The sequence below is a fragment of the Monodelphis domestica genome, assembly GCF_027887165.1.
Source record: "Monodelphis domestica isolate mMonDom1 chromosome Y unlocalized genomic scaffold, mMonDom1.pri SUPER_Y_unloc_1, whole genome shotgun sequence".
Lineage (NCBI taxonomy): Eukaryota > Metazoa > Chordata > Mammalia > Didelphimorphia > Didelphidae > Monodelphis > Monodelphis domestica.
In genome coordinates, this window is record NW_026605000.1 from 85,511 (window position 1) to 103,341 (window position 17,831).

Genomic DNA, 17,831 nt, shown 5'->3' on the forward strand with positions numbered 1-17,831 from the left:
ATTGAGTAGCTAGTATATCCTCATTTCATGTAGGATGGTAGGTACTGAGTGAGCTTTATTATCTGATATCTTAAAACTTGAAGAGAGATAGACAAAATTGCTTTATTTTGGACATTTATTTTTCTTTTGACCAGTGAGTATCAAAGATCCCTCTCTAGAAGTTCTATACAGCTCATTTTTAAAATATATGACTTTTTTAATATTCTATGTCCATAATCTCTCTATATAGTGAAATGTGTAACATGGGTTCTCTAGAAATACATGTGATCATTGTAGAGTTCTTAACTTTTTCTGAATTTTTTTTCCTATGTTGATAGTCTTACATGAGTGTTCTGGTTTTGTTCATGTTATGTCTCTTATGTCAGTTCATGAACCCAGGATTCTCTGAACTGCCTTTCATTATGTTCATTACATTTTCATATTCCGTAATTTGTTCAAGTTATTTCCTAACTAAGTCCAACAGATTCCATTATATCATAGTTCTTTTTTCTTTACTTCAGGATTAGAAATTTGGTGATTCCTAAATCCTCTATCTATGATGAAGGTGGTTTGTCAAGTACATGCAGCTACTAAGTGATACTACACTTAAACTCAGATCTTTCTAACCTCAGGCTCAGCACTCTTTTCACTGGGCTACTTAGCTATTTTGTGGCAGATACTAGTTTATCTATAAATACTTCTTGTTTAATAGGTTACAACCCCCAAGTTATAAATTGAAATAGAGCATGGCTTTTAATGCTACCCATGTGACTGGAAGATTTTTGCTTTTGCTTCTCTAGTCTTTATCTGTTCATATATATAAAATGAAGGGTATATAAATTACATACTAGTCTCAGATGACTTTATATCTCTAAATTTTATAATAATGTTCTCAGAACTTTTCTCTCCCTGGAAGTCTTTGCTTCTCTCTTTGTTTTTTCAGAGACCCTGATGTGGAATAAACCTAATCTCAGTGGAGTAGCTCCTCTTCCTCGAAGTCTTCACTCAGCTACTACTATAGGGAACAAGTTAGTGGTTATTCTTTTCTTTTCCCCTTCACAGTTGTCTTTTTTCTGTCTATAAGTTCATTTTAGTCAAAATCTTCTATCAATATTTTCATGGTAAGAAAGTGACTTGGCAAAAGTCTAGGAGAGAAGAGGTATTAAAGTGTGGTAAAAGTAAATTTTGGCTTTGGTGTGTTCATTTGAAATTCAAAAATAAGAGGGTCCATAGCAGTTCTAAAATTAATAAATAATTCACAAAGAGAAAGAGGAATTATATTTACCCCATATTTGGAAGGATGATAAATAACAAAGATAGCTTCAAGGGGGGACAGATATATATTTATATAAAAAAATAGAGAATGAAGCAAGTTGGGTTTTTTTGGGTTGAATAATAATAGCTAACGTTTCTATAGCTCCTTTTGCAGAGCATTTTGTGTTTATTATTAGCAAGTATTTATTAAATACCTTCCGTGTTTTAGGCATTATGCCAGATCCTGGAAATAAATTTCTAAAAAACACCCCATTTCACAATGCAAGAAATCAGAGCATTAAGAGATCAAGTAATTTGTTCAGGGGCACAGCCAGTAAGTGTCTTTTTACTTCATAAATGATCATTCCTCATACATCATCTCTGTTTTTGTCCCCAGAATGTATGTCTTTGGTGGTTGGGTACCTCTTGTCATGGATGATGTCAAAGTAGCCACACATGAGAAGGAGTGGAAGTGCACCAATACCCTGGCTTGTCTTAACCTAGGTATGGCAAAAACTAAGAATACATATAAATGATGATAATGAGATAAATAAAGGAAGCTCCATTCTTAAATGTTTAAATGTTTGCTTTCTCCCTAAAGCTCTCTTTTTAAACCCTTCTATATTAGAATCAAAAGAATTAGGGTGGTTATGAGCTAGGTAATTGGAGTGAAGTGACTTGCCCTGAGTCACGTTTGGAAAAAAAACAGCCACATTTGAACCCATGACCTTCCATCTCCACACCTGACTTTCTATCCACTATGCCACCTTGCTGTCCCTTTCTCCTGATCAAATAGATGAAAGCTGATCTCCCTAATGCTAATTGGAAGTGTATTTTAAGTGTATCCATAAATACAAAGCCCCAAACATTGTTCTTTTGCAGAAAAAAGCTATCTCTTCTTTGCTTTCTTCTCTCCTCCAGATACTATGGCATGGGAGACCATCTCAATGGATGTGTTAGAGGATAATATTCCCCGAGCCCGGGCAGGTCATTGTGCTGTTGCTATCAATACCCGACTCTATATATGGAGTGGAAGGGATGGCTACCGAAAAGCCTGGAATAACCAGGTTTGCTGTAAGGACCTCTGGTATTTAGAGACAGGTAAACTGAACTACTCGAGTGTGTCAAAGCTAAGTTAGTCATACCTAGGATCATGTTTATTTGGTATCTTCCTTATAACTTTTTCTTATTCCTTATAGAAAAGCCCCCAGCTCCATCCCGCGTACAGTTGGTTCGAGCAAACACTAATTCTCTAGAGGTGAGCTGGCTATCAGTGTCAACAGCTGACAGCTACCTCCTTCAAATTCAGAAATACGACATTCCTCCAGCAACTGCTGCCACCTCACCATCACCCATTCCAGTTCCTTCAGTGCCTATCAATCCTCCCAAAAGTCCTGCCCCTGCTACCACAGCCCCTACCGCGCAACCCGTAACGCAAGTGGGCATCACACTTCTTCCTCAAAGTTCTGTGACTCCCACAACCACAACCACTCTCCAGGTCTTGCCAACAGTGTCCGCCATGACTAGAACTCAAGGTTAGTCAGTTTCCTCAATAATGAAATAGCAAGAATGTGTGTGTATACACACAAAAAATAATTTTTAATAGCCACATTAAGTCCATTTTTTGTAGTGATATGGATGAAAAAGAATCTCTGTGTTTAGAGACCTTTCATTATAATGGGGAGGGGTGGGGACAAGAAATATAGACCAAAACTTCAAATAAGACTAAACTAGCAACACTTAGTATGGAGCAATTAATAAGTAGTTTAGATTGGAAAACTGAATAAAGCTTTAGACATTTAAGGAATTGGATTACATAGAAAATCTGGAAAGACTGCAGTCAGGAGTCAAGTTCCTTTATTTCCCAGCAGAGACTATACTTGTGTTTATTAAGTGGTTTTTTATTGGTTGAATGAATGAACCTTCCTTCTCAGCAGGTATCCCAACTGTTCTTAAAGTAACTGGCCCCCAGGCCACAGCAGGAAACCCACTAGTTACTGTCCGACCTTCCAGTCAAGCAGGAAAAGCACCTATCACTGTCACTTCATTGCCTACTGGTGTACAAATGATTGGGACAACGCCAAGCTCTCAGAGCACGGTTTGTATGAATCTATTTGACTTTGTGTGTGTGTGTGTGTGTGTGTGTGTGTGTGTGTGTGTGTGTGTGTGTGTGTGTGTGTGTGTGTGTGTGTGTGTGTGTGTGAAGAATGTAACTCTTGTCTAAAAATATAGAAGAGCTTAACAAATTAATTTCTTTCAAGAAAAAATCAAAATGTCTTTAGGGTTAATAGATATCATTTCTCTGGCAATGTGTTAGCCCTGAAAATATAACCACAGTTAAAAGTGTGTTAAATTCAGAACATTCTTTTCTGATGTTCCTAGGTGATAGGCAGCAGTCCTCAAATGAGTGGAATGGCTGCTTTGGCAGCTGCGGCAGCTGCTACCCAGAAGATCCCTCCATCTGCTCCTGCAGTATTGAGTGTTCCTGCAGGCACCACTATTGTTAAAACTGTAGCAGTATCACCAGGAACTACCACTTTACCTGCTACAGTGAAGGTGGCTTCCTCACCAGTCATGGTCAGCATATGTAGGGTTTCTGTGTTTGTGTGTGTGTGTTTTTCATTTCTTGACTTAAATATAGATGATATTGAAAGTAAAATATGAGACAAAATTATCAACTTGAACTTTTTTGGGGAGGTCCCATTTTGCTTTTTTTTTTTTTTTAAGAGATGAGTAGACTCACATAGTATCTTAAGATCTCGGGAATGAAGAAGGGACAAGTTTTGAGGATTTTTATAGTAACAGATTTTGAGAAAGTTACTACTAAATTGTTTCTTATTTTGAAATATTTTGTATTATCTCAGGCAGATTTTCTTCCAGTTTGGTGCTTCTACAAATATTTCTATATAGTTCTATATAATAGTATAAATTTTTCCTTCTTTTTATTTAAGAATTTTGTTTTTAAGTTATGCTGTGTCAGGACTGAACATGTCCACACAGAGATGACCCTTTGGTACTTTAAGATTTTAAAACATTTTTTTCACAATAGCCCAATGAATTAGGTATTGCAAAAATAGTAACTCATTTTATAAATGAGGAAACTAAATCTCAGAAGTTTTACCTAAACTTTGAAAAAGAATCTAACCCTAAATTTGTTTTCCTGACTTGAAGTTTAACCATCTGACATAGGACCCTTAAGCTTCTATAATGTTTTTGCAGAAGTGAGGTTTTTCTTTGGAGCCAAATTACATAGTGCCCTTGCCTCCAATTTTATATTTTCTTCCCTGCTCCCCATTCATGGTGCTCTGTTTATACTAGGTGAGCAATCCAGCCACTCGAATGCTCAAGACAGCAGCTGCCCAAGTGGGGACGACTGTCTCATCAGCTAGCAGTACTCCTACCCGTCCTATCATCACTATTCACAAATCAGGCACAGTGACTGTGGCCCAGCAAGCCCAGGTGGTGACCACTGTTGTGGGTGGAGTCACCAAGACCATCACACTAGTGAAGAGTCCAATTACTGTTCCAAGTGTCAGTGCTCTGGTGAGTGCTAGAGGTCTTACAAATGAAAATTATTTATACTGTTCTACCAACTCTTATATTTTCTGGATTAGTATTAGGTTACAGTGGTCTCAGATTCAGTCTTTAGAAACTTAGAGACTATCTGATCTACACTGTTCATTTTACAAATGAGGAAACTGAGGCCAAAAAGGTTAAAATGAGTGGTGATAGGGTTAACATATAATAATAAGTAGTAGAAATCAGGAATTTTAGCCATGTCCTGACTCTAAATCCATTATTATTTCCCCTTTATAAGATTAACTGTCATTATCATGGTAATTTGAAAAGGGTGCTGATTTTTCAATTAGGACCTTTTAAATAATAAGCAAATCACACAACTTTGCAAATGAGCCTCAGTTTCTTTATCCTTAAAATGAGGATTATTATATTTGCAATACCTAAGTTATAGCTATTTCTGAGAAGTTAGACTAGATACTCCTAGAACAACTATCTGTCTAAATTTATATTTGTTATCTTGGTTTGTCTTCTAATTAAAGTTATTCTTCCCTTTTTTTTTCTTTTTAGATTTCTAATCTTGGCAAAGTTATGTCAGTTGTACAGACCAAACCAGTACAGACTTCAGCAGTAACAGGCCAGGCTTCTACTAGTCCTGTGACACAGATCATCCAGGTAAACCATAGAACCTGTAAGAGAGATAATAATCTCTTTAACTATTATGCCTTTATTTGCTTTATTTTCCAAAATAGTATTTGCATATCTTGACAGCAATGGATAAATCATCAAGACTGGAATTAGTACTGCCTGGGTTCAAATTTGACCTCCAACACTTCTTAGCCATATGACCCTAGGCAAGTCTGCTTTTGAGTTGGTAGTTTGTTATCTGTTTTAAGACAGAAGGTAAGGCTTTTAAAAAAAAAGTAAATATAGTCATATAAAACAATTCATACAGTATCCATGTCCTTAAAGAGGAAGGTAGGTAGCATATCTTTGGTAGGTACCCTTTCTTTTGGAATGGTTGTTTATCTTTGTAATATTGTTATCACATAATTTGTTCTCCTCGTTCTGCTAACTTTATTTTGTATCAGTTCATACAGATCTTCCCAGGTATTTATGTGTGAAACCATCTCTTTCTCTCCTGTTAGATTGTAAGCTTTTGGGAGCAGGACTGTCTTTTGCATCTTTTTGTATCACTAACACTTAGCACAGTGCCAGGCACATAATGATGTTTATGATTGAGACATAAATTTTTAAATTACAGTAGCATTCTATCACATTCATAGACAATAATTTATTTAGCCATTCCATATTATTTATCATAAGAAGAGCTGCCATGAGTAATTTTGTACATTATTGGTTCTTTTCTTCTTTCTTTTGTCCTCTTTGGGTATACACCCTAAAGTAATGTAGTGATATATCCCTAGGTTTAAGAGGATGCACAGATAATAACTTTGGAAATAGTTGCTTTCCAGAATGGTTGGATTTTTGTTGATTTATAATGATGTTACTATATAAATTATTCTTTTGTTCTGTCTACTTTGCTTTAGTTCAAAATGAGTTTAATTTAAAAGAACTTGAGCCTTTCCTCCAGTATTTTATTCAGTTAATTTAAAACTTGATATCATCAATGGGTAAAATATGGCTAAAAAATTGTATCCCACACCTTTATTAAATTAAGAAATGAGATTTTTCTACATGGGCATCAAATAATTCTTTTTTTTATCTCCTTGATTCTTTCATAACTGGTCAGACCAAATAATTGAAAGGCTGAAGCAAATTCCAGTACTCCTTCTGGTGTTTATCTGACTCTGCTTTTTTTCCCCTTAGACCAAAGGACCCTTGCCAGCAGGAACCATACTGAAGCTAGTAACTTCAGCAGATGGCAAACCCACTACCATCATCACAACCACCCAGGCCAGTGGGACAGGAACCAAACCAACTATCCTAGGCATTAGCAGTGTTTCCCCTAGTACCACAAAACCTGGCACCACAACCATCATCAAAACTATTCCCATGTCAGCCATTATTACCCAGCCTGGAGCAACAGGTAGGAAATATTAAGCAGGGGTTGTATGCATAGAGATAGCATATGTTAGGTGATCCTCAGTGGACTGAAGTCCACGTTGAATGATAAAAGCCATGGAGGCTGTTAAATAGTCTCTGAGAGAGTAAATTGAAACAGAATTGATTTATTATTACCTCCCCCCCTCTTTTTACTTTTAAACTCAGGGACAAGTGGTAGCACCTATAATTCGCCTTTAGAATTATGGCTTGACAAATTGATTATAAATTTCTACAGATTGGAGACTATTTTTGTTAAATTATTCCTTTTTCTTCCGGGTTAAGAAATTGATTACTTAGCAGGATATGTAATAGGAGAGCTTAAATTATTGATATTGTAAGAGGATAGCTGCCTTTACAAATAGGAAGTTCTGATAACAGAGTTGCTTATTTCTCTGTTTTTCACCCTTCCAGGTGTAACGAGCAGCCCTGGAATCAAGTCTCCCATCACTATTATCACCACAAAAGTCATGACCTCTGGCACTGGAACACCTGGCAAAATCATTACCGCTGTCCCTAAAATTACTACTGGTCATGGACAGCAAGGAGTGACTCAGGTGATGCAAACTCAAGGCCCTAACTTTATTTATACTTATTCTGTGTGTTATTTGAATTTGGATTCTATTATGAGGTTTACCAATTATGTGATTATGCTAAAATTTACTACTTTTTTTTAAGCCCTTCAATCTTAGAAGTAATACTAAATATCACTTCCAGGACAGAAGAGTATTAAGGGCTTGGTAAATGGATTAAGTGAATCTGCCTCAGAACTTAATAGTTTTTTTTTGAAATCTTAAAAAATACTACAGAAATAAATAACTTTTACAAATTATTGTTTTTAATCAGCACCTGTTCTTTCTGAGAAGATTAGAAATTTTTGGTTTTGGTGTTACAGGTTGTGCTCAAGGGAGCCCCAGGACAGCCAGGTACCATACTCCGCACAGTGCCCATGAGTGGAGTACGACTTGTTACTCCTGTCACAGTGTCAGCAGTTAAGCCAACAGTCACCACATTGGTAGTCAAGGGCACCACTGGTATGTAATCAGAAGATAAAGCTAGATTCATAGAAGGGAAATTTTTGTAGTGGAATTCTTGTGCTGAGTCTTCTTAACATAAAAAAAATTTTTTTTTTTAATACTTCCTTTTTAGAATGAATATTGTGTTTTGGTTCCAAAGCAGGCAAGCAGTAAGACCAGGCAATGGGGGTTACGTGACTTTCCTATAGTCACATAGCTAGGAAATTTCTGAGATCAGATTTAAACCTGGTATCTCCTGTTTCCACACCTTGCTCTCAATCCACTGAGCTACTTAGATGTTCCCTTTTTGTTGAAATCTTAAACACAAGTTTAGCAGTGAATCTGCAACACTTCACAAGTTTGCCCTGGTGATAATCTTAAAATGTTTTTCATTTTAAGAAATAATTTAAAAGTTTGTTACTTAGCTTTGAGGCTAGTTTCTTTGACATTGAACATATGTTTGTTGTTTTCATTCATTCATAGACACATATTAATCTTAGTACATGTGATTTTAGTACTAAGCCCCTATAATTACTCTTTTGATTATATATCATAGATTTATTCAGTAAAGTATCTTTTAAAATAGATCTATATAGAGTTGATATCCGCTCTTCAGAGAGCAAGATTTACCTGTAGAACTAGTAATACTATAGAACTGCATTCAAAGGCCATCTTCATTTTTCTGTTATATTTTTTTCCTCTAGGAGTTACAACATTAGGGACTGTAACAGGCACTGTGTCTACCAGCCTTGCTGGAACCAGTGGACATAATGTTAGTGCTTCCCTGGCTACTCCTATTACTACTTTGGGCACCATCGCTACACTTTCAAGTCAAGTGATTAATCCTACAGCCATTACTGTTTCATCAGCACAGACTACAATAACAGCAGCTGGGGCTCTTACCACTCCCACCATTACCATGCAGGTAGGGGCTATAACTTTGTTGTCATCACCATTTTATCATGCTTGTTTCCTCAATTTAAAATTGGAAGGAAGGAAAATAATAACAATTTTACACCCCCATTTTGACATTCTAACAAGGCTATATAAAAGGGATTTACATTCATGATTAATTTAATATTGTTTGTTAGGACCATTATGAAGGAAACACTGTGAATATCTTTTTTTAGTTTTGACTCATATAATATGAATTTGACTGTAAATAAACATTTTAATATCTTTTAATATTGTTTTTGCAAGTTATCCCAAGGAGGCCTAGATATACTTAAAATATCCAAAGGGTTCTAACACAAAGGAGAATATTTTAACAGCATATATTAAAAAATCTTAATTAATGTATCCATTCAAAAGAGGGGAAATAACATTTGGGGGGCGGGGGGAGTAAATATTCTAATTGAGTGACACAAAATATCTAATTCTCTTTATTTCATTAAACATCAAAATATTAAATTTAGAATTAATCTAAATATAAACTGAATAACTGGATTAGCACTGCTTCCTATTGCATAGAATTTTAAGTCTAATACATATATATGTAATTGTAGAAACAAAAAAAATCACTTCACCTAGTCCAGATAAAAATGGATATTCAAATAAAAGGAAGATATTTGTTATATAGATGTGTAGAAAGGAAATAACTTAATTTTTTTGCTTCCATATTCATTTTCCTCACTAGCCCATCTCTCAGCCCACTCAGGTGACACTGATTACAACACCAAGTGGTGTGGAAGCCCAGCCAGTGCATGATCTCCCAGTCTCCATCTTGGCCTCACCTACTGCAGAGCAACCAACTACCACAGTTACAATTGCTGACTCAGGCCAGGGTGACATGCAGCCTGGTACTGTGACTTTGGTGTGTTCTAACCCACCATGTGAAATGCATGAGACAGGTACCACCAACACAGCTACCACAAGTGTGGTAGCCAACCTTGGGAGCTTTTCACAGACCACACGTGTCCAATTCATCTGTGACAGTCAGGACATTTCAACAGTTGGACAACAGAATGGTAGTATGATGCAGGTCTGCTCCGACCAACCTTGTGAGACCTCTGAGGCAGGCATTACCAACACTTCCACAGTGATCAGTGCCAATATAACAAACCCTTTAAGTACGGGCATAGGACAAATTTTGTGCTTAAGTTCTCCGTATGAGACCCATGAAACAGATAACACCAATACAGCGATGTCTAGTATTAGTGAACAAAATGTCTGCTCCAATCCCCCATGTGAGACTCATGAAACAGGAACCACTAGTACAGCCACTATAGCCACATCTAGTATGGATGCCAGGCATCCAACACCTAGTAGCCCTCAGCATGAAAAAGACATCTACATAGGTCAACCTAGCATGAGTGGAGAACTCAAAGGATCTTGGTCTATCACAAAGGCTTCTTGCCAAGCCAATCAGAGTAATTCATCCAACATTGCCCTGACTATGAAATCCACAGCAACCACCATTCAGGATTGCCAAAAGTTCTCTTTCAAAGAGGTCAGTACTGATATTGATACTAAGGAACTAACTACACAAAGTATTAAAGCTGAGCAAACAAGCCCATCTTTGATAGAGAGTATAATAGGTTTGAAGCCAGAAAAGTCAACCAGTTGGCATTCTGAGTCATATCACATTCACAAAACCAATGTTCCTACCATTGGACAGTTGAAAATAGATGCCCCAGAACCCACTGAAATACAGATAACCACTAAGCAAGAGTGCCCAGTACATAAAGATGATTTGAACAACACTACTGTAACTATGAAAGCCACAGAAATACAGTGTCCTGTGGCTGCTATACCTCTCCTGTGTTCTGATCCTTTTTGTGAGACTTCTGAGACTGACACTGCTTCAACATTGGACAATATTCAACAAGTATACTACCAGCCATCAGGTGAAATCCATAAAACAAGCAAAAATACAGCCACTGTTGCAACCTCCTCTGTGGTTATTAGTCATCCTAATAATGTTCAGGAAGCAATTCTTAGCACCACAGAGGCGATCATTGAGAGCCAAGATCCTCCCTGTGGTTCCACTTCTCTCAACCAAACCTTGGAGCAAGTTTCAGATTTGGTGGTACTGCCACTAACAGCCACAACTATTCCCAGGAGCACACACCCCTCAGGAATCCCATCACCTGGACAGAAATTCTGTTCTAATCCCCCATGTGAAACCCATGAGACAGGAACCACACATACAGCCACTACTGTCACTTCAAACATGGGTTCCAATGAAGGTGAGTAATTATTTTTACTTCATAAAGTGATTTGATGAGTAAAAAATAATAGGAACAGCGAAGGAATTTGTACAAGTTTTAAGTACTTGGATAGCCATCATCATATACTTAAAACATTTTTAAAGTTAAAAGTTCAATGACAAAAAACATTTGAAGATAATGAAAAACTAAAGTTTTCTAAGTATTAATATAATGTTCTATTAAATCATATTCTCCCCAAATGCAGTATGCTAGATTTTTCTCTTTTCCCTCAACAGCCTTTTAAGTTTTTAGAAATCTTGCAAATATAGGGTATTCTTCAGCTTCTTTTAATCCTAACAGTCACTTTCTTCCCTTCTTTCATAGCTCCTCCACCTGCTGCAAATGGACAAGAACAATTAGGAATCACACAAGAAACTTCTGTGATTACTACCAGCTCCAGTAGTGTGACAACAGCCTTCCCTACCCAGTCTCGGGCAATGACCACTGTGACTCAGTCTACATTGGTCCCCAGCCCTGCGGTTCCAGTGAGAACAAATTCTAACTCTAAATGGAGTTGGATAATTATTTTGTTTCCTATATACGGCTTTGGTTTGGGTTTTGTAGGAATAATTTTTTTTCTAACTATAGAATTCAACAATATGAAGTTGTTGGCCCTACCATGCTTTGTTTATAATTAATAATTTTGAGTTCTTTAACATTTATATAATCCTTTAAGATTTTCAGATAATTTCACTTAAATCATTTTTTAAAATTTCCCTTGTTTTTAAAATCTCTATCATTTGCCTTTTCTTTTATATTTTAGTTAAGTAATGTATATGCTAGGGTTAAAAGTTAATTGGACAAAAACATCTATTCCCCTTTGCTATTTTTTTAAATCAATGATTTGGATAAATGTACAAGATTTATATGATTATTATATATATTTAGGGTTAGGGTTAAATCAGATTATACAGTTTAGCATATTTTAGGGATAGCTAATTAAATCCAAAAATATCTCAAAAATTCTTTCAGCAGTTTGAAAGTGCCCTTGGATTTTTAGGGAATCCAAATAGGGATTATTATTTAGGGGGAATAATAGGGAAATAGTAGAAAAATTATTTTCCTCTTTTGCCCCTTGATTCATTCCATATCTAGAACATGTTTAAGTTTTTAGAAAAAACACTAAGTTCTTGAAAGACTTGAGGTCTTGAGAATTAACGGAACTGAATGTGTAATATGGAGATAAAGAAACTTGAGAGGTATTTGCTAGGTATTTTAAATGTTTGAAAAAGTAATATTTTTAAAAGGGAATAATTGGGTTTTTCACTTAAAAAAAGTTACTTAAAAGGCAAAAACTAATTAATCATTTGAATAACATTAGACAAAATCATTGTTGCCACCATATCTCTGATGTAAACATTTCTTCTCTTCTAGAATATCTCATTAATGATGGAAACACCTCCAGAGGAGAAGACTAACAAAATTCCTGACCCAGATGCAATTTCAGGAACTGTGCCTAGCACAGAGGCCTCTCTTTCTGCTATACATGCCTTAGACACAGATGAAGCAAAAACTACTAAGCAAGAGCAAAACTCCAAATCACTACTATTACCACAGCTTCTCCATTCCACTGAGAGCTCAGTGTCACCCTTGGAGGAACAGCCCCAGCCTTCTGAGAGCCAGATTGCTGTGAATACAATTAACACAAAAAAATCTCTGCCATATCAGGACTCTAACAATTCAACTGATTTGACTGAAGTGGATCAGTTTTCTCTGCCTCATCAATTAATGGCTGAGGGACAAGTGGGCACCTCAACACTAATGGTTTCAGGACTCTCCCCAGAAGAGCTTGCAGTCACTGCAGCAGCAGAGGCTGCAGCCCATGCAGCAGCCACTGAAGAAGCCCAGACTTTGGCCATACAAGCTGTGCTACAGGCTGCCCAACAAGCTGTGATGGGTAAGTGCAGGTAGAATTTTGATAATCCAGAATGTTTTAAGTAAAGAGTGAAATAATAAAGATATTTATATTTAATCATGTTGTTTGGTTTTAGGAGTAAGCATACAAAATATATTTAAAGATCATTAAAATTACATTTTCAGATATAAGAGATATTCTCATAGTAATAGAGAACTTGGCAAATTTTCATGAATTTCCATTAAGACAAACATGCCAAAGCCATTTGTCATTCTGTGACAGCCATGGAGTCCCTTTTGCATTGATAAGAGACATGCCACAGCACATGTGAGAATTCATTTAGGAAACTTTTCAGGTCTGTCAAGGACTATAGCCTGATTTAATTGGCTCATAATCATTGGGACTGTATTAATTATATTTAGCAATAAAGGCACCTATCTACATTTAAAATGCATTAAAAGGCATTGGAATAAATGATAACCTAGCACTAAGTATTTTAGGCCTGTTGAATCTTGCCAGCTGTGAATTGATCTTAAAGATTGTACTAACATTTCTTTTTGTCCCCGGATAGGTACTTCAAGGGAACATATGGACACATTGGACCCAGGAATGGCACAGGCAGAACAAGGTCACCTACCAACTGAAGCCCAAGAGGGTCAGTCTTCTGCCATTCCCATTGTGTTGACCCAGCAAGAGCTTGCTGTCTTGGTTCAACAGCAACATCAGTTACAGGAGACCCAGACCCAAACACAACAGCAGCCTATCTCTTCAGAGGCCCTGGCTCCTGCAGATAGTCTCAATGATCCAGCCACTGAGAATAGTAGCCTTAGCGATACAGCCAGTGTTATTACCAGCACAGTAACTCTTATGCCTTCTGCAGGTACAGGAAGTAAGCATTTTTCTTCTACATCCAGCAATCATTTATAAAGTATAAATTTTATGCCAGTAATTGTGTTGTTGGGGATAAAAGTTCAAAAAATAAATCCTTTCCTATTTGTATGCAAAGAGCATATATGAATTATTTGAATACAAGGTAATTGGGGAGGAATGGCACTTAGTATTTGGAATTAGTACAGATTGCTTATAGTGGTAGGATTTGTGCTGTATCTTGATAAAGAATTCCTTAAGGCAGAAATGAAGTTTCTCATTCATGGAAAACTTGTTATTACCAGTTAATAAATTCCAATAACACTGAATTAATCTTAGGATACAAAAGATTCATTAGTTAGGCTTAATATTAATGCATACCATTTAGTTTCCTTAATCAGTTTTACTATTACTGAATCAATAATGGTCAAATGGAAAGATTTGGAATCAAAAATTCTTGGCCTGATTTCACATTTTATTTGTTCTCTATAAGGACACATTCTCCTGGAATAGTCCCATGTCTGTTGTCAGATTTTGTAGACTAGACAATTAACCAGGGAACCAGAAGATAAAATTGTTTTGTCCTTGAAAAATAAGTGTCACAAAGAACAAGAAGCAAGAATGAGAAATAATGTTGCTTCATTCCCATCTATGTAATTTTGGGTAAGTTATTGTTGATTGTGCCTTCTGGATCAGTTCTAGGACAGAAGAGCAGTTACAGGTTAGGTAGGTAGGGCTAGGTCACTTACCTAGGATCACAGCCTGGAAGTTTCAAAGGTTAGATTTTAATCCAAGACCTACTATCTTTAGCCCTGACTTTCTATCCATTGAGTCACATGTTTGCCCTGACTAACTGATTTCTAAGATCTTTGTTCATTACAAAAGTTAATGAGCTGTACGGTAAAAAAGGGAATATTTTATTAAGAATAAGTTATGGTAGATAAAGCAGTAACTAAATATTCTATTAGAACTTCCCTTTGATATCTTTTACTAGGTCTGCCAGCATCCAATACATTTGTGACCCTTTCACCTACAGTTGTAGCCAGCCCAGCCAAATTGCAGGCTGCAACTACCTTGACTGAAGTAGCCAATGGTATTGAGTCAGTTTCGGTGAGTTAGAAATTATAGAGTTGGTGGTATTGTAACCCCTTTGGGATCTAAAAGGTGGGGAGCCTATATGTAGAACAATTGCTATATTAAGTATACTTTTTCTTCTAGAAAACTGACTTACCATCATCCCCATCTATCAAAGTACCAGTGAAAAAGGAAAACCAGTGGTTTGATGTAGGTGTCATCAAAGGCACCAGCATGATAGTGACTCATTATTTCTTGCCACGTGATGATGCTTCATTAATGGATGTAAGTCTTCCAGGATAACTTGTGAACTTTAAGTAGCAGTAGAAAGACAGATCGGAACCACTATGTAAGAAGGGTAGGCCAGATTAAAATATGCATTTTATTTCACAGCTGATTTATTGATTGGCAAAGGAATTTAATTATTTGTCTGGGATACAGGGGATTTTTGAGAAAATAACTAGAAATATGAATTCTTTTTTATTTCTTTAGCCTGGGACAAAACAGTTTCTGAACTTGATGAAATATTTGTTCTCAGATCAATCATAATGTGCTAGGAAACATTAATGGTAACTTGTAGTTATTGAACTATATAGTTTAAAATTAAGAGAGATACAGATACAGGACAATTTGAAGGAACTTGAAAGGCTAAATATAATGATGGGAATGTTCTTAAAGTTTAGTTTTTGAAGGAATAATAAACTTCTAAATGATGGTAGGAATAAGGACTCTGCCAATCACCTTTCTACCTTGGAATTATGTGGAGATGTGATGGGAAAGTGGTAGTCAAGAAATTATGAATTTTATTTAGAGTTAATACTGAAGTCTTAAAGCCAGGAAGGGACAGATTTTCAATGACTAATGAGCCTGGCAAGTGCACCCATTCAAAATTTCTAAAATAGCTTCCTTATGTTCTAACTTGCTAGGAAGAAATTTTAAATCTTAAAATGGTTTGTAATCTTTGTCATCTAATAGATGAGGTTTAAAAGTTCTCTTTTTTTATTTTTCATCTTCTAGTATGATTCCAGTAATGTCTCTGACTATAGCCAGTTTAAAAAACAGGAACTGCAACCAGGAACAGCCTATAAGTTTCGAGTAGCAGGGGTCAATGCCTGTGGCCAGGGACCCTTCAGTGAGATTTCAGCCTTTAAGACATGTCTTCCTGGTTTTCCTGGGGCCCCCTGTGCCATTAAAATCAGCAAAGTGAGTATTTTCTCAGAGAATTACTCTTTTCCTTTCTTAGTAATTTGTCAATTTATAAATTGATATAAAAATATATATAGTTAAGGAGATCATGAGAGATAGATTTATCAGTTCCTGCTATTGGAGCCTGTACATAATACATACAGGAAGAAGCTAATAGTTTAATATCACTGTTATTGTGGGTAGCAGAAATAGGATGATCAATCTGATTTATCAATAAATATTCAGTTGAGAAATGGGTTTAAGGATTAACATGGAAGGAATTTAGGGTTAGTAAAGCAGAAATACATATTTCTTTATAAGGAAGAATATGGTATGATCGAAATCAGATGGCAAGTTTGTCTCAATTCTGCCTGCTGAATATCCATTTTCCTCAATTTTATGGGTTTTTTTAATTAATTTAAAATATTTTACCATGGTTACATGATTCATGTTTTTTCCCTCCCTCCTCTCACCCCCCTCCAATAGCCAACAAGCTATTCCACTGGGTTTTACATGTTTCATTGATTAAGACCTATTTCCATATTATTGACATTTGCACTAGGGTATCATTTAGAGTCTACATCCCCAATCATCCCCATCAAACCATGTGATCAAGCAATATGTTTTTCTTCTGTGTTTCTGCTCCCATAGTTCTTTCTCTGGATGTGGTTAGCATTCTTTCTCAAAAATCAATCTGAATTATCCTGGATCATTGCATTGCATAGCAGAGAAGTCAGTTACATTTCGTTAGTGCCACAATGTTTCCATCTCTTTGTACAACGTTCTGGTTCTGCTCCTTTCACTCTGCATCAATTCCTATAGGTCATTTCAGTTCACATGGAATTCTTCCAATTTATTATTCCTTTTAGCATAATAGTTCCATCCCAATTAAAGGGCATCCCCTCATTTTCCAATTTTTTATCACCACAAAGAGCATGACTATAAATATTTTTGTATAAGTCTTTTTCCTTATTATCTCCTTGGGGTATAAACCTAGTAGTGGTATGGTTGGATCAAAGGGTAGTCTTTTAAAGCCCTTTGGGCATAGTTCCAGATTGCCTTCTAAATTGTAAGTAAGAATTAGGATAGAATTTCTTCTAAAACAACTTCAAATTATAATCCAATGAGTCTTTATCATTTCATGCATATAGGTGGAAGGTGACTACTCTAGAATTTGGAATTTTCTAAATTTGCATCTGAAATTTTCTGACTTCCTTTTCTCTCTATTTCCATTCTCTATAGAACCCAGATGGTGCCCATCTTACCTGGGAACCACCTTCAGTGACTTCAGGCAAAATTATTGAATATTCTGTATACCTTGCCATACAAAGTTCTCAGTTAAATGAACCAAAGAATTTAGTCCCAGCTCAGCTAGCTTTCATGCGTGTCTACTGTGGGCCAAATCCTTCCTGTTTAGTGCAATCTTCTAGTCTTTCTAGTGCTCACATTGACTATACCACTAAGCCTGCTATCATCTTCCGAATTGCTGCCCGAAATGAGAAGGGCTATGGTCCTGCCACACAAGTCAGATGGCTACAAGGTGAGTACAATTCACATGTCTTTGAAACTTTTGGATATGTGTTAGGAAGGAGGAATCTCCTTCCTAAGTTGTATTTCTCACGTGAAAGAAGCAGTTATGTACTAGAACTTTATAATCAGGATGACCAAGTTCACACATTAGTTCTGTCCCACCTTAGTCATTTAATTTTGGGGAATCGCTTTCTCAGCTAAAAATGAATACTTTTTCTTAGATTACATTTTAAGGATAGGTCTTCATTATTCTAAATTGAATAACAATTTTTCCTTTGTTCA

General features: G+C 36.3%; 1 protein-coding gene across 6 annotated transcripts in view; it reads left to right on the forward strand.

Moving 5' to 3' along the window:
- LOC130456241 (host cell factor 1-like) overlaps positions 1 to 17,831 on the forward strand; it is a 33,260-nt gene that overhangs the window by 12,118 nt on the left and 3,311 nt on the right. For 2 of the 6 annotated variants that reach the window (XM_056809928.1, XM_056809931.1), the window contains exons 6-25: positions 923 to 1,007; positions 1,631 to 1,737; positions 2,155 to 2,334; positions 2,433 to 2,768; positions 3,168 to 3,331; positions 3,616 to 3,810; positions 4,552 to 4,776; positions 5,320 to 5,424; positions 6,580 to 6,799; positions 7,228 to 7,370; positions 7,709 to 7,847; positions 8,534 to 8,754; positions 9,466 to 11,017; positions 11,363 to 11,523; positions 12,413 to 12,935; positions 13,465 to 13,782; positions 14,755 to 14,870; positions 14,979 to 15,119; positions 15,852 to 16,037; positions 17,262 to 17,559. In XM_056809928.1, coding sequence (XP_056665906.1) covers positions 923 to 1,007; positions 1,631 to 1,737; positions 2,155 to 2,334; positions 2,433 to 2,768; positions 3,168 to 3,331; positions 3,616 to 3,810; positions 4,552 to 4,776; positions 5,320 to 5,424; positions 6,580 to 6,799; positions 7,228 to 7,370; positions 7,709 to 7,847; positions 8,534 to 8,754; positions 9,466 to 11,017; positions 11,363 to 11,523; positions 12,413 to 12,935; positions 13,465 to 13,782; positions 14,755 to 14,870; positions 14,979 to 15,119; positions 15,852 to 16,037; positions 17,262 to 17,559 — 5,415 coding nt within the window. The remainder of the gene's footprint in view (positions 1 to 922; positions 1,008 to 1,630; positions 1,738 to 2,154; positions 2,335 to 2,432; positions 2,769 to 3,167; positions 3,332 to 3,615; positions 3,811 to 4,551; positions 4,777 to 5,319; positions 5,425 to 6,579; positions 6,800 to 7,227; positions 7,371 to 7,708; positions 7,848 to 8,533; positions 8,755 to 9,465; positions 11,018 to 11,362; positions 11,524 to 12,412; positions 12,936 to 13,464; positions 13,783 to 14,754; positions 14,871 to 14,978; positions 15,120 to 15,851; positions 16,038 to 17,261; positions 17,560 to 17,831) is intronic. The other 4 variants (XM_056809930.1, XM_056809933.1, XM_056809929.1 and 1 more) reach the window with 4 other exon arrangements.